The 15,390-nt window shown below is 37.2% G+C and overlaps 1 protein-coding gene across 1 annotated transcript; it reads right to left on the bottom strand.

Annotated features, from left to right (window-relative positions):
* Nucleotides 1-88: 88 nt before the first annotated feature.
* On the bottom strand, nt 89-14,040 carry fam50a (family with sequence similarity 50 member A). Its single transcript, XM_020922391.2, has 13 exons — nt 13,798-14,040; nt 12,443-12,527; nt 11,249-11,348; nt 9,497-9,621; nt 9,350-9,426; nt 7,321-7,387; nt 7,184-7,245; nt 6,398-6,474; nt 4,781-4,835; nt 4,623-4,671; nt 2,345-2,415; nt 975-1,085; nt 89-234 (listed from the first exon to the last, which is right to left on the bottom strand). The coding sequence occupies exons 1-13, from the start codon at nt 13,906-13,908 to the stop codon at nt 226-228; spliced, it is 999 nt and encodes a 332-aa protein (XP_020778050.1). The 5' UTR covers nt 13,909-14,040; the 3' UTR covers nt 89-225.
* Between the last annotated feature and the right edge of the window lie 1,350 nt (nt 14,041-15,390).

Here is a 15,390-nt window from a genome sequence, read left to right as displayed (position 1 = left end):
ACACGCACGTCTTTGGCTCCAGATCAGTTACATGAAGCAAAACAAGATTCGCCAATTGAACTCTATACTGAGTCATTAGACTTCCCAGTCCAGAGGGTAATTTTGCTTTATTGATCACAAAACAGGTATTTACATAAGAATTATAATGATACAAGTAATGAGACAGTTGAATGTTATTTTCAACAGCAAAAGTCCTAGCTCCCAACTCCAGGAGGGCGACTGCTTTCACCGGATCTGGAAGAAGAAAAATAAAAAGCATTCCAAATCAAACTGACTAAATAAGTCAGAGCTACAATTTCCCAATATAATATAATATAATAATAATATGATATAATATAACTCTGCATTTATTGCGTTTGACAAAAGCCAGGAAAATTCCTGGTCAACATTAAACCAAAACACAGAGGAGGTCCGTTCACTGTTCTCAATTGTAAGGTTTTCCATCTTCATTTCATGCACATTCACTTTAAGAATTTGGAAAAAATACTGGAAATTTAAATTACCTGGATGTGGTTAGCACAGTAATAAACTGATCTGGCTTTCCGGCCTGGGTCAGTGTTCAAAGCTTAGGTTTGCATGTTTGGATTTTCACCAAAACGTAATTTAATTTAAGTAAAGATTTTGAGATAAAATAAACAATACTGAGCTCATGTTTTCCATCTATAGTTAAGGAGGAAAACTGAGCATGACAACAATGGCCAATTTACAATCGTGTATGTGAAAGAGGCAATTAATCCCTTTCAAATATGGTGTATTGTTTGAATAATGGCAAGTTCAACTGAAAAGCCCTATCTGTACTCTGTATTTGTTTTAAATATCAGTTGCCTTTGTAAACTTTAGTGGAGCCACAGGTCTGTTTGAAAGTGAGACGCTGAGTTGAGGCGTCTTACTATTTGTGGTTTTCTCCTCAACATCTCCCAGTCAAACTGGATTTTTCAAAGTAAATAAAATAAATAAATAAACAAAAGGCTCACTGTGTATTTGTCCCATTTCTTCTCAGGATCGTAGGGCTCCCAGCGACTTGCAGGAAAGATATGCTTGTTCTTCTCATACCAGCTTCTCAGAACCACTTTTCCAGCATGTGACTGTGTAGAAGGAACATTGAATTAGTTAAACTGTATCCGTTCAGTTCTGGACAGATATGATTAAATAATATTTCCAACAATAGGTATTATTTTGTACTTCTGAGTTTTTTCTTTATACCAGGATCAATTCTATCTCTTGCCATACTTATCATGACCTTTGTAGTTTGTGTTTTGACTGAGCAACAGAAATATGAAGACAAAATTTTGTTTTGTCAAAATAATGGTTAAAAGTGCATTGTGTCACTTTTCAGGTTGGGGGGTCTGCCTGGAGATGGAAATGCTTTGCCTGTAATTTTTCACAATATGGTATTAAACTTATATAAGACTGTTTTCAATTATGGGTGTTTCTATTGCTCAAAAATACCTTTAAAAACCATGAGTGGGGTCAATGTTTCACAGATTTCACCAGTAAATTGGCCTAGTGGCTGGATACGCTTAATGTCATTCTTTGGTACAGCACAGGCAAAGCAAGAACACTCAGTGGACACATGCAGGTAATGGTCTGTCAAATGCTTTTCTCCATGGAGATGTTTTTGCTTTGTTTGCAATGTTCCACAGTATGGCATTAAACCTTTCTATCTTCATAGAGACCAAACTACACCAAGTTACAGGTCAGATCTGTGGAGAGGCAACCCCGCTCACAGTCAGAATGCCTGTTTTTCTAGGTATTTTTGAGCTATAAAACCACCTGTAATTGAATAAATGTAAGTTAAAGCTGTTTAGTGTCTTACTGTGGAACATTCCAGGCAAAGCCACAACATGTCCATAGAAAGAAGCAGGTGATATATCCCCAACCAAAACGCTATATAGTGCACCTGTAAATCATACACCTCTCTACAAACCGAGCCAAAATTTTTATTATGTTTTTTACTACAGCACTATTTTCTTCAAAGTGAGTTTTATCCTTTCAATCCTCTAAAAACTGTTTCTGTTTCTGTTTTTTGTCTCTGAGTCTGTACCTGGTTTGTATCTAAAACTGACATTCAAGTGGATGGTCTGCCAGTGGTCTGTGGGCAGAAATGTTACTGTTGTGTCTAGAATGTTCTTCAGTTTAGATTAAAATTCTATCTGTCACGAGGGAGACGAGCAGGTTCCAGCACTACGCTACATTACAGTTCTGATCTATGAGGAATCGCTCCTATTCACAGACGGAATTACTGTATTTTTGAACAATAGAAACAACCGTAATGAATAAATGCTAGATAGATATGTTTAATGTCATCCCAGAAACAGTGTCCAGGTCGTAAAGCTCTCCTCACCTCATCTTTCTCCACGGTGGCGTCGTTAACCAGTCGTATGTCATCGTGAACATCAAAACTGAAGAGGGGGCCTGCGGGGGGGCACAAAAACATGAACGTGTTAAAACCCTTTCTACAAATGGAAAATGCAACATCTGTAATCAAGATGAAGTGTTTTTGAGCAATAAAAACACCCATAATCAATTATATAAGTTTAATACAATATTGTGGAAGATTACAGGCAAAGCAATAGCATGTCCATGGTAGCAGACCCTCAACCTGAAATGTTACGCAGTGCACCTTTAACTTATTTAGACTATATAATACATGCAACATCTGTGTAATCAAGATGGGGTTAGAGAAATTGTGAATTAAATGTAACTCTCTTTCTTTGTATGGTACTAGATGTAACAATCAGCTGCTTTTCCACCAACTGTTACATGTATATTAAAAAGAAAAAATCTGAGGCACTCCGACTGCGTTAAATGTTCTTTTAAGTGCATTGGTGGAGGTTTCGTCACCTGCTTGTCTTCATGGAGATGTTATTGCTTTGTTCAGAATGTTCAATGGTAGAGATTAAACCAGTCTGTCACAAGGGAGACAACTATAGGCTACATTACAGGTCAGATCTCTGGAGATGCAACCCAATTCACAGAGAATTATTGTATTTTTGAACAATAGAAACACCTGTAATTAATAAATGGATAGATTTTTTCCAGTGTGATCCTGATGAGCACCTGACCTGAACTTTGACCCACTGAAGCACTCATCTTCCTCTCTTATCTGTTACATGTTTGCAGAGATGGCGTCTTGCAAGTTATGACTTGAACTCGAGCCAGACTTGAGTCACTATTTTTAGGACTTGAGACTTGACTTGATAAAATGGACTAAGACTTGATGGTCAGTGACTTGGGATTTGACTCGGACTTGAGGCCTGTCACTTGAGAAGACTTGAGAAGCACTTTTAAATCAGAATTCTTTCTATTCTGACTGTAATGATTCACTCTAAGATTTTGTCAAGATATTTAAAAAGGAAAAAATAGCAACTCTTATATATTCTACTATATAAATACTTACATGTAAATATACTATGACTTTATAAGTACAATTTATCTAAAAAGCCATAAATTGCAAAAACCAAAGGTACTTTGGTTTGAAGATTTGAAATGGCTTGAAGCTCAAAGCAGACGACTTGGGATTTGACTTGGACTTGAGGTCAAAGACTTGCAAAACGACGACTTGGTCCCACCTCTGCATGTTTGTATTACTATATTTCCATTGTATTTGTATTTTTACTTGTACATATACTTTCAAATATGTCAGGGTCACAATAGAAAAGGTACTTACATTTGATCAGCAAATTACGGACATTTACAAAAGAAGCCATTAATGATTGTCAATAATAAGAAAACTCAAAGGACTCTTATGTTTCTCCACATCTGTTATTACTGTTGTGCAAATCAGAACATCATGTTATATTGTTCCACCTGCTTTTTCAATATGCTCACTGTTAAAAACCGGTCCAAACGCACAAAGGTAACACACACAGCTGCTAAACCCATAGAACTCCCCACACTCAACCTCACTCACCTGCCCTCAGGACGGAGGTAGAGGGCGCTCAGGTGCAGGACGGTGTGCTTTGGCAGAAGCCTGATGCCCTCGGCCATCACATTTCTAAACACCAGGCCCCGTTAAGCGTCTTGTAATGTTTACTGTAATGTGTCTGTATGTGCCAAACAAGCTCTGTGTGTGTGAAAATGAATTTCCCCTTGGACAACAAAAGTCTTAAGTCTAATGTCATATAATTATGCCTTATTAGATACCAGTCTATTGCCATTGTTGCTACTTATTTAGAATTTAGTATTACCATTTATATTTTTTTCCCTTTGTTATTACAATATTTGTGATGTGTGTCCAAATAATTTCCCTTGTAGATCAATACAGTTTGCCTCTGCCTACTCCTGTGTTTCCTATTAGCATGTATTTATTTTTGTAATGTTTTCTTTGTGTGTCCACTGTGTAACAATTTGCTCAAATAAAATAAATGAAATGAAAACGTAAGAGCTGACACGTTAAAATGATATATTAGAGGAGGGGGGTGAGATTAAATACATTTCCTTCTTCCCATGCCTTTTTGGACATTTTTTTGTTGTTGCTCTTCTTGTTTTTGTTGGTATGATTGCACTAATGTCAATATGGATGATATTATGTTTCATTGCAAAAGAATGTGAAATGCGTACTTGCCCGGAATAAATACATAAATAATAAAATGTAAAAAAAAAAAAAAGGAGGGACCAACCTGATTTGCCTCTGGCTTTGGTTACAATGAAGTCGTAAAAACTGTGATGCTAGAAAGAGTAAATGATGAAACATTTTTTCAACACTTGTTAAAATGCTCATTTTAACAAATCTCATCTCATTTACATATTTATTACAAGGAATAAAAGGTGCACTTACATGTGGGATTATCAGATCCTCTTTTATGTACATAAGCTGCTCCACGCCAGCAGACCTGACAAGATTTAGACACATTTACGACTATAATTGTTAAAGTATGAGTACACAGTGAGTAGGAACAGGCAATATTCACCAAAATGTATGTTAATATTTAGGGCATGGGTCTTCAACGTTTTTCAGGCCAGGGACACCCAAACTGATGGCGAGCTGGAGCAGGGATCCCCTACTATATATAAGGCATACAAGTGTGTTTTATATTAAATTGGGCCTTGTGTCATGTACAAACATAGCTACTCTGGTACTTTACATTCAATACTTGGGGAGTATTCCATCGAAGTCACTTAACAAGTCCAGGCTTATCCTGAAATCCTGAGTTGAAACTAGCTCCATCTCCATCATGGAAAAAGTGACTTTTTTTTAAAGACCTGATTAAACGAGAGAGAAGCCAGAGCGCGCATGGACAAGAGTTTGATACGGAACTTTTTTAGTCATTCTGATCTCAGGAGCGAGAGGAAAGACGCAACTTCCCCCTCCTCTCCTGTTCGCTTCGCAGGTAGAGAGGAGGTGGGCTGCGGCACGGGGAGCCTGGTTAATACGCTTGGGGAATGAAGTTGCCAGACCGCTTCCAGCTGTGCGTCAAAGTAAAGCTGTAACTGTTCACATGTAGCCTAGAAGAAACGATAAAATCCAGACCGACGTGTTTGTAGTTTGACAGGGAGCGAGAGACGAGGGAATGAACAGAGAAACAGAAGTGATGGAAGAGCGCACAGCGAGAACCCACTGAAAACCAGTTCATTCTCATCCTTAAAAAATTTTGAAATATATTTCAAAAAAATTCTAATCAACCAAAGATTTCACAACCCTCCTGTTGAAGACCTCTGATTTAGGGGATTCTGTAAATAACGTTTAGCCGTTTGAAATAATTATCTGAAAGAAGCAGCGTTTTCATTTTTTATAGTTAATGGTGCACTGTGTAATTTTCCTGGTGAAGGGCCTGTTTGTATGCATGGAGATGCTATTGCTTTGCCTGCAGTGTTCCAAAGTATGGCATTAAATTCATCCATCTCCTCAGAGACAAGCAGGAGATGCCACTAGACCAATTTATTATTAATAATAATAATAATAATTAGAATAATAACCATGTATTTTATTTAAAGGCGCTCTTCTGGGCACTCAAGGAAACCGTACAAACAACAATTAAGACACATAAGTAAAAACAATCAAACAATACAGGGCAGGTTCTAAACATCAGGGCATTAACGGGGGAATGTTGGGAATGAATCAAGATTACAGGTGAGATCTGTGAAGCGGTGACCCCACCCACAGTAAGAATGCATGAACGCATCTACCCCAACCTGAAAGTTACGCAGTGCACCTAAAATTTCCACTTTTTCTTAACTTCAGAACCATGTAAAGAATATATTGGCCAGTCCATCTCTCACAGTGGGTAAGCAGTATTTTAAGTATTGGGAAGTTGTTTATGCATTGAGGATACACAACATGGGCTGACATTTCCTGCTTCACCTCAAACCTCAATAAACAAAGATCTTGTGATGAGAAACAGGCCTCGTGAAACAATATGTATTTTTGGACAAAGTAAAGTGAATGCATGTTTACCGGAGTTCACTGAAGTCCTTTCTGAGAACTTCAAGAGCTTTTTGTAGAAAGTTCTGAATGGTGTTTCCTTTCTTCATCTGTACAAATACAAAATAAAAATAATAATGTTTAGAGTGCATGTTATGGCTGCCACTAAATGACTTTAAAGGTGTATTGTGTAACTTTTCTGGTGGAGGGTCCGTCACCTGCTTGTTTCTACGGATATGCCATTGCTCTGTCTGAAATTAAACAGATCTATCTTACATTTATTAAATTACACATGGTTTTACTGCTCAAAAATAACTAGTAAAACACAGGCAATCTGACTGTGAGCGCTGTTGCCTCTTCACAAATCTGACTTGTATCTTGGTCTGATATGGTCTCCATGAAGAAAGGTTTTAATACCATACTGTGAAACATTTAAGATAAAGCAATAACATTTACATGGAGAAAAGCATCTGGCGGACCCTCCACCAGAAAAGTTACACAATGCACCTTTAAAAGACATACAGGGCTGCATGATTTTGGAAATATATCTCATTTTGATTTTAAAGTATTGGAATTGACTTATTTTTTATTAATATTTATTCACAGTGCCCATTTTGAACTGAAACTGCTAAGGTAATAAAGATTAAATTCAATTTGTTTAATTTGTTGTTTGCAAAGTATATTAAATTAATGCAGTCTGGACATAATAATTCACATTGTGATTCTGATTAAATGAGTCTCGAGGCTCTAAATCAAAATACTACACTTCTTCTTTTCTTATTTCTTATTTATTTATCTGTAAAGAGTCACTATACTTACTTTTACAGTCTTTCGATGTCCAGACCCATCCCAGTAACTGAAGGTGATTTCAATCTCCTCATCTAAGAACAAAAGCAAATGGTTTGTGTTTAGAGACTGGACTTAATAAGTGGCCATTAACACATCATTACACTCACTTTTGATTTTCTCTTGCTTCAGCTCCCACTCCTGTCTCAGCTCCTCTCTCAGCCGATTCTCCTCCTCCTAAACATATTTTATAAAATGGAGGGACTTAAGAATGCCCTAAAGTCATGATACTAAAGGCTTAATACTAAAACTTGAGTCAACATGCCAGTGTAAAATACAGCATGTAAAAAGGAACAAATGTGATCCAAACAAGAGATTTTCTGTGGGAACATTTCTTAGAGCTCACTACAGGGGCTATTCTGTTCAAAACAATATAATTTTACTACAGTTTGTCATAATTTAACAACAATATAATCTCAAACAGAGCGTTCAATTTCTAACCACATTTGAGTGAGTGCATGTCTGTGTGTGATTACAGATAGGAAGCACAGTCACCTCCTGGAGAGCATAAACTCATAAATCAGTGGCATGCGATCAGGGGAATCAAGGCAAGCAGTGGTCGACCATAAAATATAAAATCATTGTGTGTCAAAAGTGTAATTAAATAGTTTTGAATTATAGCCAAATAATCAAATTTCCCCTTAATTTCTTCTTTGCAAAATGGTTGTAGTGGCAGTGTCCTTTACTACACTCTTAAGGTCACTGAGCAAACTGCAACAACCGCTCATTAACTTGTGTTGTTTTGCCTTTCTATGGAGGCCTGGAGGCACATGTCGGGAGCGTGGCTTATACTTCCATGCTTTCTACATGCGCTCTTACAACCGGAGAGGCCAGCTGGTTGTTTTAGTGGTTTGCACATGTGTATTGAGGGCCACAGTTGGCTCAAATGGCGCTGAATAAACCCATATCATCCATGGGAACCGGAGATGTGTGGCACTTCCAAGTGAGTGCACCTGTGCAGCAGGAGATGACAACAGCATCTCTAATTTTCAACACAAGTGTCTAAAAATAACTTGCTTTTAGTGAGAAATGATTGTTCGTAGTTTCACGTTTGTAATGATTAGATCTTAGTTAGAAATACAGGCTGTCATTTAATCAAACAGTGAGCTAGTTTCAAGGGCTAGTATGTGCTTTATGTGAAATGGAGGATCCAGACAGAGCAGTGGAGTGAGAGCGCCTGGAGAACAGCCTGTCTTGTCTGTGTGTTTACGATGGAGCAACAGTGTCAGTGGAATAACAGCACTATTACACATGTGTGAAAGAACATTTGTTTGTTCTGGACCTGCTCTGCTTCAGGGAAATACACAACATTTCTTCAGGAAAGATGGCAAAGTAAAAATTCAAGTTGCCAACTGGACAAAAGTTTATTTTGGTTGAATACGTTTCACAGCTCATCCAAGCCACTTCTTCAGTCAGAATGCTGGTGGGTACTTTCTTATATCTGCCTGAAGGGAGGAGCAAACTACAATGAAACTACTCTGAAACTAACACACCTACTTGTTTACAGTTTCTGTTAGATAGTTTGGCCTATTAAAATGCATTGAGTGTGAGATCATATTAGCATAACCATTCAGGGCCATAACTAACAGCAACTAAAGACTTAGATGTGTTAGTTTCAGAGTAGTTTCATTGAAGTTAGCTCCTCCCTGCAGACAGATATGAGGCAGTGTCCACCAGCATTCTGACCAGAACGGAAGAAGCAGCTTGGATGAGCTGCGATACGTGTTCAACCAAATAAACTTTGTCCAGCTGACAAATAGAATTTCTCCTTTACCATGGAGTCTACCTGGACCACTCAGCGATTTTGCACACATCTTTAAGAAAGACATAGTTTTGCATCAGTGAGAGGTGAGTCATGAGGCGCTGTTCTAACGTGACGGGACGTTTGTGACACATTAGGCTGTGTGACCAGTGCATTATTGTTGTTAGTACCGTATGGCTTCATGATCTTCATGAATGTGCATTTTGTGTAGTGCATTAAACATGTGTAGAGCTGTCATATGTCACTCATATAGTTTCTAGATGCATAGTAATAATTACATAGACAACAATCATACTGAAGGCTCAGCTGGATAAATAAGGTGTAGGTTGTTATTGGCTACTGTCATAAATGTCTTAAAACACTGTGGTTGGTCTCACCTCTCTGTCTCGATCTGGCAGAAAACTGGTGTCCACATCTGGATTTTTCCCCAGTTTCTTCTTTTTGGCTGGAAAGTCTGTGTCATCAAAGTCATTATAAGTTAGTTTTCTTATAAATTGTGAGCTTGTTGTTCCATACGTTCTTACCCTCCAGCTCATCCTCCTCCCCTTCCTCCTCTTCATCTTCCTCATCTTCAGGGTTAAAAGACAAACTGGCAATCTTTCGTTTCTGCTCCTCTTTTCGTTTCTTCTCTTTCTGCTTCTCAAGTTTGCTGCAAATAAACGTAATGCCATAAATAACAAGAACAGCATGAAAGATGGAAACCTCAACTAAATCATATAATCAACAGGGTAATAATATGTTGTTTTTAGTGGAAGAATCCTGGAACCAGAGTTTCCTGAGCCAGCTGAACAGGTGCCTAGAGAAACATAACTCTCTAATGTCTCTAATGTCCAAAGAAGACCAGCTATTTTGACCTCAGTCATTCAGGCAAAAAAGATTGACGACTGAAATGGCTAGTAATTACCAAAAGAACGCCAAGCAAACAGACTACTACTAAATCATGAATTAGTTTCCAACAGGCCTGTCACGATAATTACTATATTGACTTATCGTTCAATATATTAAAGCTGGAACATTATTTTTGTGGGGTCAGTGTTTATCGTGCGTAATTTTTCTTTGCACTACTAGGGAATATTTGCTTAATTTTTTGGCTTTGAGGTTTTGAGGTTGGATTGATAATCAGCTCATGATTTTCACAATATTGTATGTTTAGAATAGTTTTTGTGGTTTAAATCTGCTCTCGGTTTTTTGTGTCAGTGGCATGAATTAGTTTCAATATTATCATTTATTGTCTAGATTTACTTCAGCAATAAAACAAACTTCAAAATTAGTTGTCAAGATAGGCCTAGTTTCCGACCAGAAGCTCAGTGTTTAAAGGTGCATTGTGTAACTTTTCTGGAGGAGGGTCTGTCAAATGGAAATGTTATTGCTTTGTCTGGCTTCAGAATATGGTATTAAACCTTTCTATTTTCATGGAGACCAAATCAGACCAAGTTAAAATAGTCACAATGCCTGTTTTTGTAGGTATTTTTGAGCTATAAAACTACCTATAATTGAACAAAAGTAAAATAGAGCTGTCATACTGTGGAAAATTCCAGGCAGGGCACATGTCCATCCAGGCAGTTGAAGGACCCCCAACCAAAAAGTTACATAGTGCAGCTTTAAAGAGCCATGACACAGCATTAGTAATGAAATAGAACTCAAGAGCGTAATAAAGACAGGAATCATGTTAAAAAAAACAGGTTTGGCAATAAATATCTTCTATAACGTTCAGTGAGGTCATGCCTTCCTAAAAAGAACATGAAAGGCCTTGGGCTGAATTGAAATACCTCAGTTGTTATGCATTGACCATAAATGACAGAAGAAAAGAGAAAGAGAGTTAATAAATAAAAAGTAGATAAATTGCCAGAGCTACAGGGCTGCCTCATGTATGTAATTGCCAGAGCTACAAGGCAGCCTCATGTATATAATTTACGGTTTTACTACAGTACTCTGACCGAAAATATACGGAAAATAAAATGGCTTTTAAATGTTAACACAAACGGTCTCACGGAATAAAAATGACGCCTGCTGTTTAACTGCTGTTCCTTTTGTTCAAACATGTGTTTTGTGGTTTATATCAAACTTAATATATCATTTAGTTTTGTGTTTTGGTTAAACTTTGGGCGCCCCCATCCCTTAACAGGAATCGAAGGATGGATGTGGGTTGGAGGGTCAGAGCTCTTCTGATCTGAGTCACGCTCATCTCAGATACATCACTTTGTTTGTTGTGACCTTTGACCTCTGCTCTGACACTGAGGCTGAAAAGTGTAACACTGAGAGGACATCTGACTCACAGCTGGAGCTCTTTGGACTGCTCCTTCTTGGCGAGCTGCTTCTCTCTCTCTTTCACCAGGGCCTCCTGTTTGGCCTTCATATCGTTCAGTGTCACCAGGCCTGTTAAACACACCAACAGCTTTATCAATTCATCTTTATGCTGTGTATAATTGAAAACATGTGGGAAATAGAGCACAGAGGAAGTATTTTACTCAAATAATACCCAAAATGTTCAAAGAGATACACATATTTGTGGCCAAAACTCCGTGTCAAAGCTGCCAAAGCTACGAAAGGCTGGGGTCGGTTAGTACTTGGATGGGAGACCATTTCAAATATCAGGCAAAAACTACTATTGTGTCCTTAGGCAAGGCACTTCACCTTGTAGGAATGTGGTGTGTGTGTGTATGTGAGAGTGATCAGAGAAGTCTGTCTCCGTCTGCCTCACGGCAAACCTGGCTACAAAAAGTAAGCCAATACTTACACCACTGAGTGTGGAGTGACTGAGTAATACTCTGCATTTTTGATGTCAAGAAAAGTGCTATATAAATCCAGTAGTTAATAATATATCTATTAACATATGCACATCAATTTAGACAGTTTAGCATTTATATTTTCTTTTTTTTTCATTTATATTTTTTCCATATTTTGTGTGGTGTAAAACAGGAAATTTCATTCCTCTTCCATTGGCACTGAAGTTTAGTACTCACATCAAAATAAATTAATGGGATTGTTCAGTGCCTTCAGTAATAACATATAAGTCCAACATAAAATATAAACATGTTACAGGTGGTGTTTAGGAGTGGGCAAAAGGCCAAAAACTAAATCAAAATCATGAACGACTGAGGGTGACCAACAACACGAATCTGCAATCTGTCACAGGGTGAGGTCATGGTTTGATTTGACATGGTCCCTCACCAAAAGTGTTTTTATCATTATGTTCAAACTGAGACAATTTCGCCCACCCTTTCTTCATATGGTTAGTGTTTGTCATGCTCTGAGTGAGTGAAAGATGGTTTAATAAATAACAATAAAGTAGAAATATTCAGCAGAAGCACATAACTTTAGGTACCTCTGAAAAGCTTGAAAGTGTATTTTTTGAATGGAATGAAATGTGTAGGGTTTTTGGCATATCACTCACCCCCATTACTGTATAATATAGAGTTGTCGAAGCCCCCAACCAACGATATAAAAAAAAATCTTAAATTTTAACTTACCAACTGTACTGGACTTGAGCTCTGCCTCCACAGCATCATAATGAGCTGAGAATTTTTTATCAATGTTGGACTTGACCATGTTGTCCTGAGAGAACAAATACACAATGTCAGCAAAGTGGTTGTGTTATTGTTATAACCTCATAGTAATGATGAAGTAGGATGAATAATAGTATAGTATATATATAGTAATAGTATTTTGAAAGCTGATACTTTTTGTATAGTGGTTTCATATAAAGAAATCATGAGCAGGTGGTAACTATACTCACCATAATACATATACATGACAAGAATGGTGCTACCTGCTCTACAGGGTTCCCACTCTTTTTCACTGACAAAATTTCAAACATTTTCCATGATTTTTTCATGACCTAAAGTTAATTTTCCATAACTTTAAGGCACCCTACATGTTTAGAATTGATCATACTTTTAGGACTAAATATGAAATGTTAACCCTTTCTACTCACCTTATTATAGTTTTTTAACAAAAATACTGTTAGTGCATTTATTTTTGTCTCTTTTAAATAAAAGGTGCATATGTTCGGATATAATCATAACAGTCGAATGATAACTTAACCGAACACAGTAGTTGCGTGAAACAGATACTAAAATCCCATGACGTTTTGAAAACTTCAATAGAATTTACAAAATTCCATGACTTTTCCAGGCCCAGAAAATGACATTTTGAATTTCCATGACTTTTCCGAGATTTCCATGACAGTGGGAACCCTGTCTACAGTGTCTTGTAACACTAATACGCTGGACAACATTTTTTCAAATTATGCTATTTTCTGATCTGTTATAAGCTTATTTCCACATTAAAAACATATCTGCAGTAGTGTTTTGTTGCATTCACACATGTTTAACACACAAACCCTGCATAATTAGGCTGCCTCCTTCTCTCAAACAGAAAACACTCTGCACTTCCACCTTGTGACGTCATGTGGTAATACAGGAAGTGCTCCACTGTGTTTTTAAACTCCATACACCTTCACTACAATCATTTGGATGATTTTAACCCTGGATTTGCAAATCCCTACTGAACTAAAAAGGGAAAAGGAGTTGTTAACGAGAAAACTACAGCTCTGTGAACTCAGAAGGTGGAACGAGGCATTTTGAGCTGTAGACTACTAATGACAGACTAATAATAAAGGGTTACTCAAACATGTGTGAATTAATTAAACCACAATTGCATGTATTTTTGATGAAGTACCAACATTACAATCTGGCTCAATATTGCGTGAAAATAGGATCTTTAATACAAACTCTAACCAATAGTTGATCTATTCTCTGCAGTGTGGCACAATGTAAATCTATAATTATCTGTAACATGTGAATAAAAGTGAGATGCTTCGTACTTCAGCTATTTTCTGCTTGAGCTGCTCGAGTTGTTCTCGTTCTTTCTCTCTCTTCTTCATCAGCTGCATGGCTCTCCCGGCCTCACTGGCAGCTCCTTTATACTGCGCCATGGCTCCCTGTGGCTCCCGACGTCCACTTACTCAAAATCAGAGGTAAAATAAGGAAAATAACGCTGAAATTTAAGTTCAATCGTGTTTAGAGGCGCACCGAACAGGGCAGACTCCGCGGAGACCACAACAACAAAGATGGCGGTGGAGAACAGCATGCTGGGTAATGTGAGGGTGTTGTTTGGCGCCCCCTTCCGGTAATCTACTGCATGATGAAAACTTATTATGTTGAGGGGTTGTGCAAAAATATTGAAATATCGATATACCATATCGTTTAATGTGATGATATAGTATCGATATCAGGGACTGTTTTATCACTGTATTAGTAAGAGCATTTTTTGGTATATTTTACGAAATTATTTTGTTACAGCGCAACAGTTTTGTTGCTTGTTTAGATGAAGGAAACCTATTTGTTTGTATGTAACACATTTGACATTTTCACTGTTTTGATGATTAAAATGAGTGTGTTTCATATTAACTTTGCACAAGAAGTGGTTTAACAAAGACTTTTAGTATCACAGCCACGATTTAGCCATTTTTTTATTGAATCATATCGAATCAATTTGAAATATATAATTTAGAATCGAAAGCGCACTGTATCGAGGTATGTAACGTATCGTGGCCTATATATCGAGGTATGTATCGTATTGGCAACTTCTTAATGATACCCAGCCCTAATCATGTCGGTCAAGATCAAAGTGTAAACAAACCATAATTGCTTCACTCTCTCATATATTTTCTGGACTAAATTAATGTCTGAGTCTCTTGCTAGCTTTTTGCTACTTATTTAGAATTTTATTATTACCATTTATATTTTTCTCTTTGTTATTATATTATTGTGATGTGTGAGCTACTGTGTCCAAATAATTTCCCTTTGGGATCAATAAAGTCTAAGTCTAAGAGTCTTTCAACAGCAGAATGAGACATCTTCAGTCAAAAGAAGGATCTTATTTCTATCGCTGCGGGGGTCATTTTATTCTGATGTGCAATAACCTTTCATAATCTAATGTACATTACCTGACACCTGTTTTTTTAATGGACTGAAAGAACAAAATATACTACAGTTGGAAAATGAGAATGCATACTTGGCTGTAAGCCTCTTTCTGGTTTATCTGTACTTGCTTTCACATGCATATTTTTTCACTGTAATAATTCAGTTCTTTATTATCTTTCTCTTGCAGGTATAAATGTCACTCAATACTCACAGAAAAAAAAGTTTTATTTTATTTTGCCATTTATTTTCCTTTTTTTTTTTTTTTTTTTGGTTTGTTTGTTTTTCATTTTTCAAACAGAGCATTGGTCTGCCAGTGTGTGATGATCAAAAATACTGAGATATTTGTGACTTAAACTTCAGAGTGTGGTGATGCCATGCTCTCAGATGGGGACAAGAGGCTTTTTTCCCCCTATTGATTACATTGTACTTTGTGATGAAATATAAAAAAAGAAAAGAAAGAAGAAGAAGAAAAAGAAAAAAAAAAGAAGTAG

This window comes from Boleophthalmus pectinirostris, unplaced genomic scaffold (assembly GCF_026225935.1).
Source record: "Boleophthalmus pectinirostris isolate CB_2022bp ecotype Guang Dong unplaced genomic scaffold, ASM2622593v1 HiC_scaffold_8, whole genome shotgun sequence".
Taxonomy (NCBI): domain Eukaryota; kingdom Metazoa; phylum Chordata; class Actinopteri; order Gobiiformes; family Gobiidae; genus Boleophthalmus; species Boleophthalmus pectinirostris.
Note: the sequence above shows the minus strand (reverse complement) of the source record. Positions and strands in the feature narration are given on the sequence as shown.

What these genes read in the sequence shown, in the direction of transcription:
- fam50a (XM_020922391.2), bottom strand. Translation starts at nt 13,908, where the DNA reads ATGGCGCAGTATAAAGGAGCTGCCAGTGAGGCCGGGAGAGCCATGCAG. An exon ending in TCAAGCAGAAAATAGCTGAA is followed by an intron (nt 12,528 to 13,797) that starts GTACGAAGCATC and finishes TTGTTCTCTCAG; the next exon opens with GACAACATGGTCAAGTCCAA. An exon ending in CCACCGTGGAGAAAGATGAG is followed by an intron (nt 1,086 to 2,344) that starts GTGAGGAGAGCT and finishes CCTTCTACACAG; the next exon opens with TCACATGCTGGAAAAGTGGT.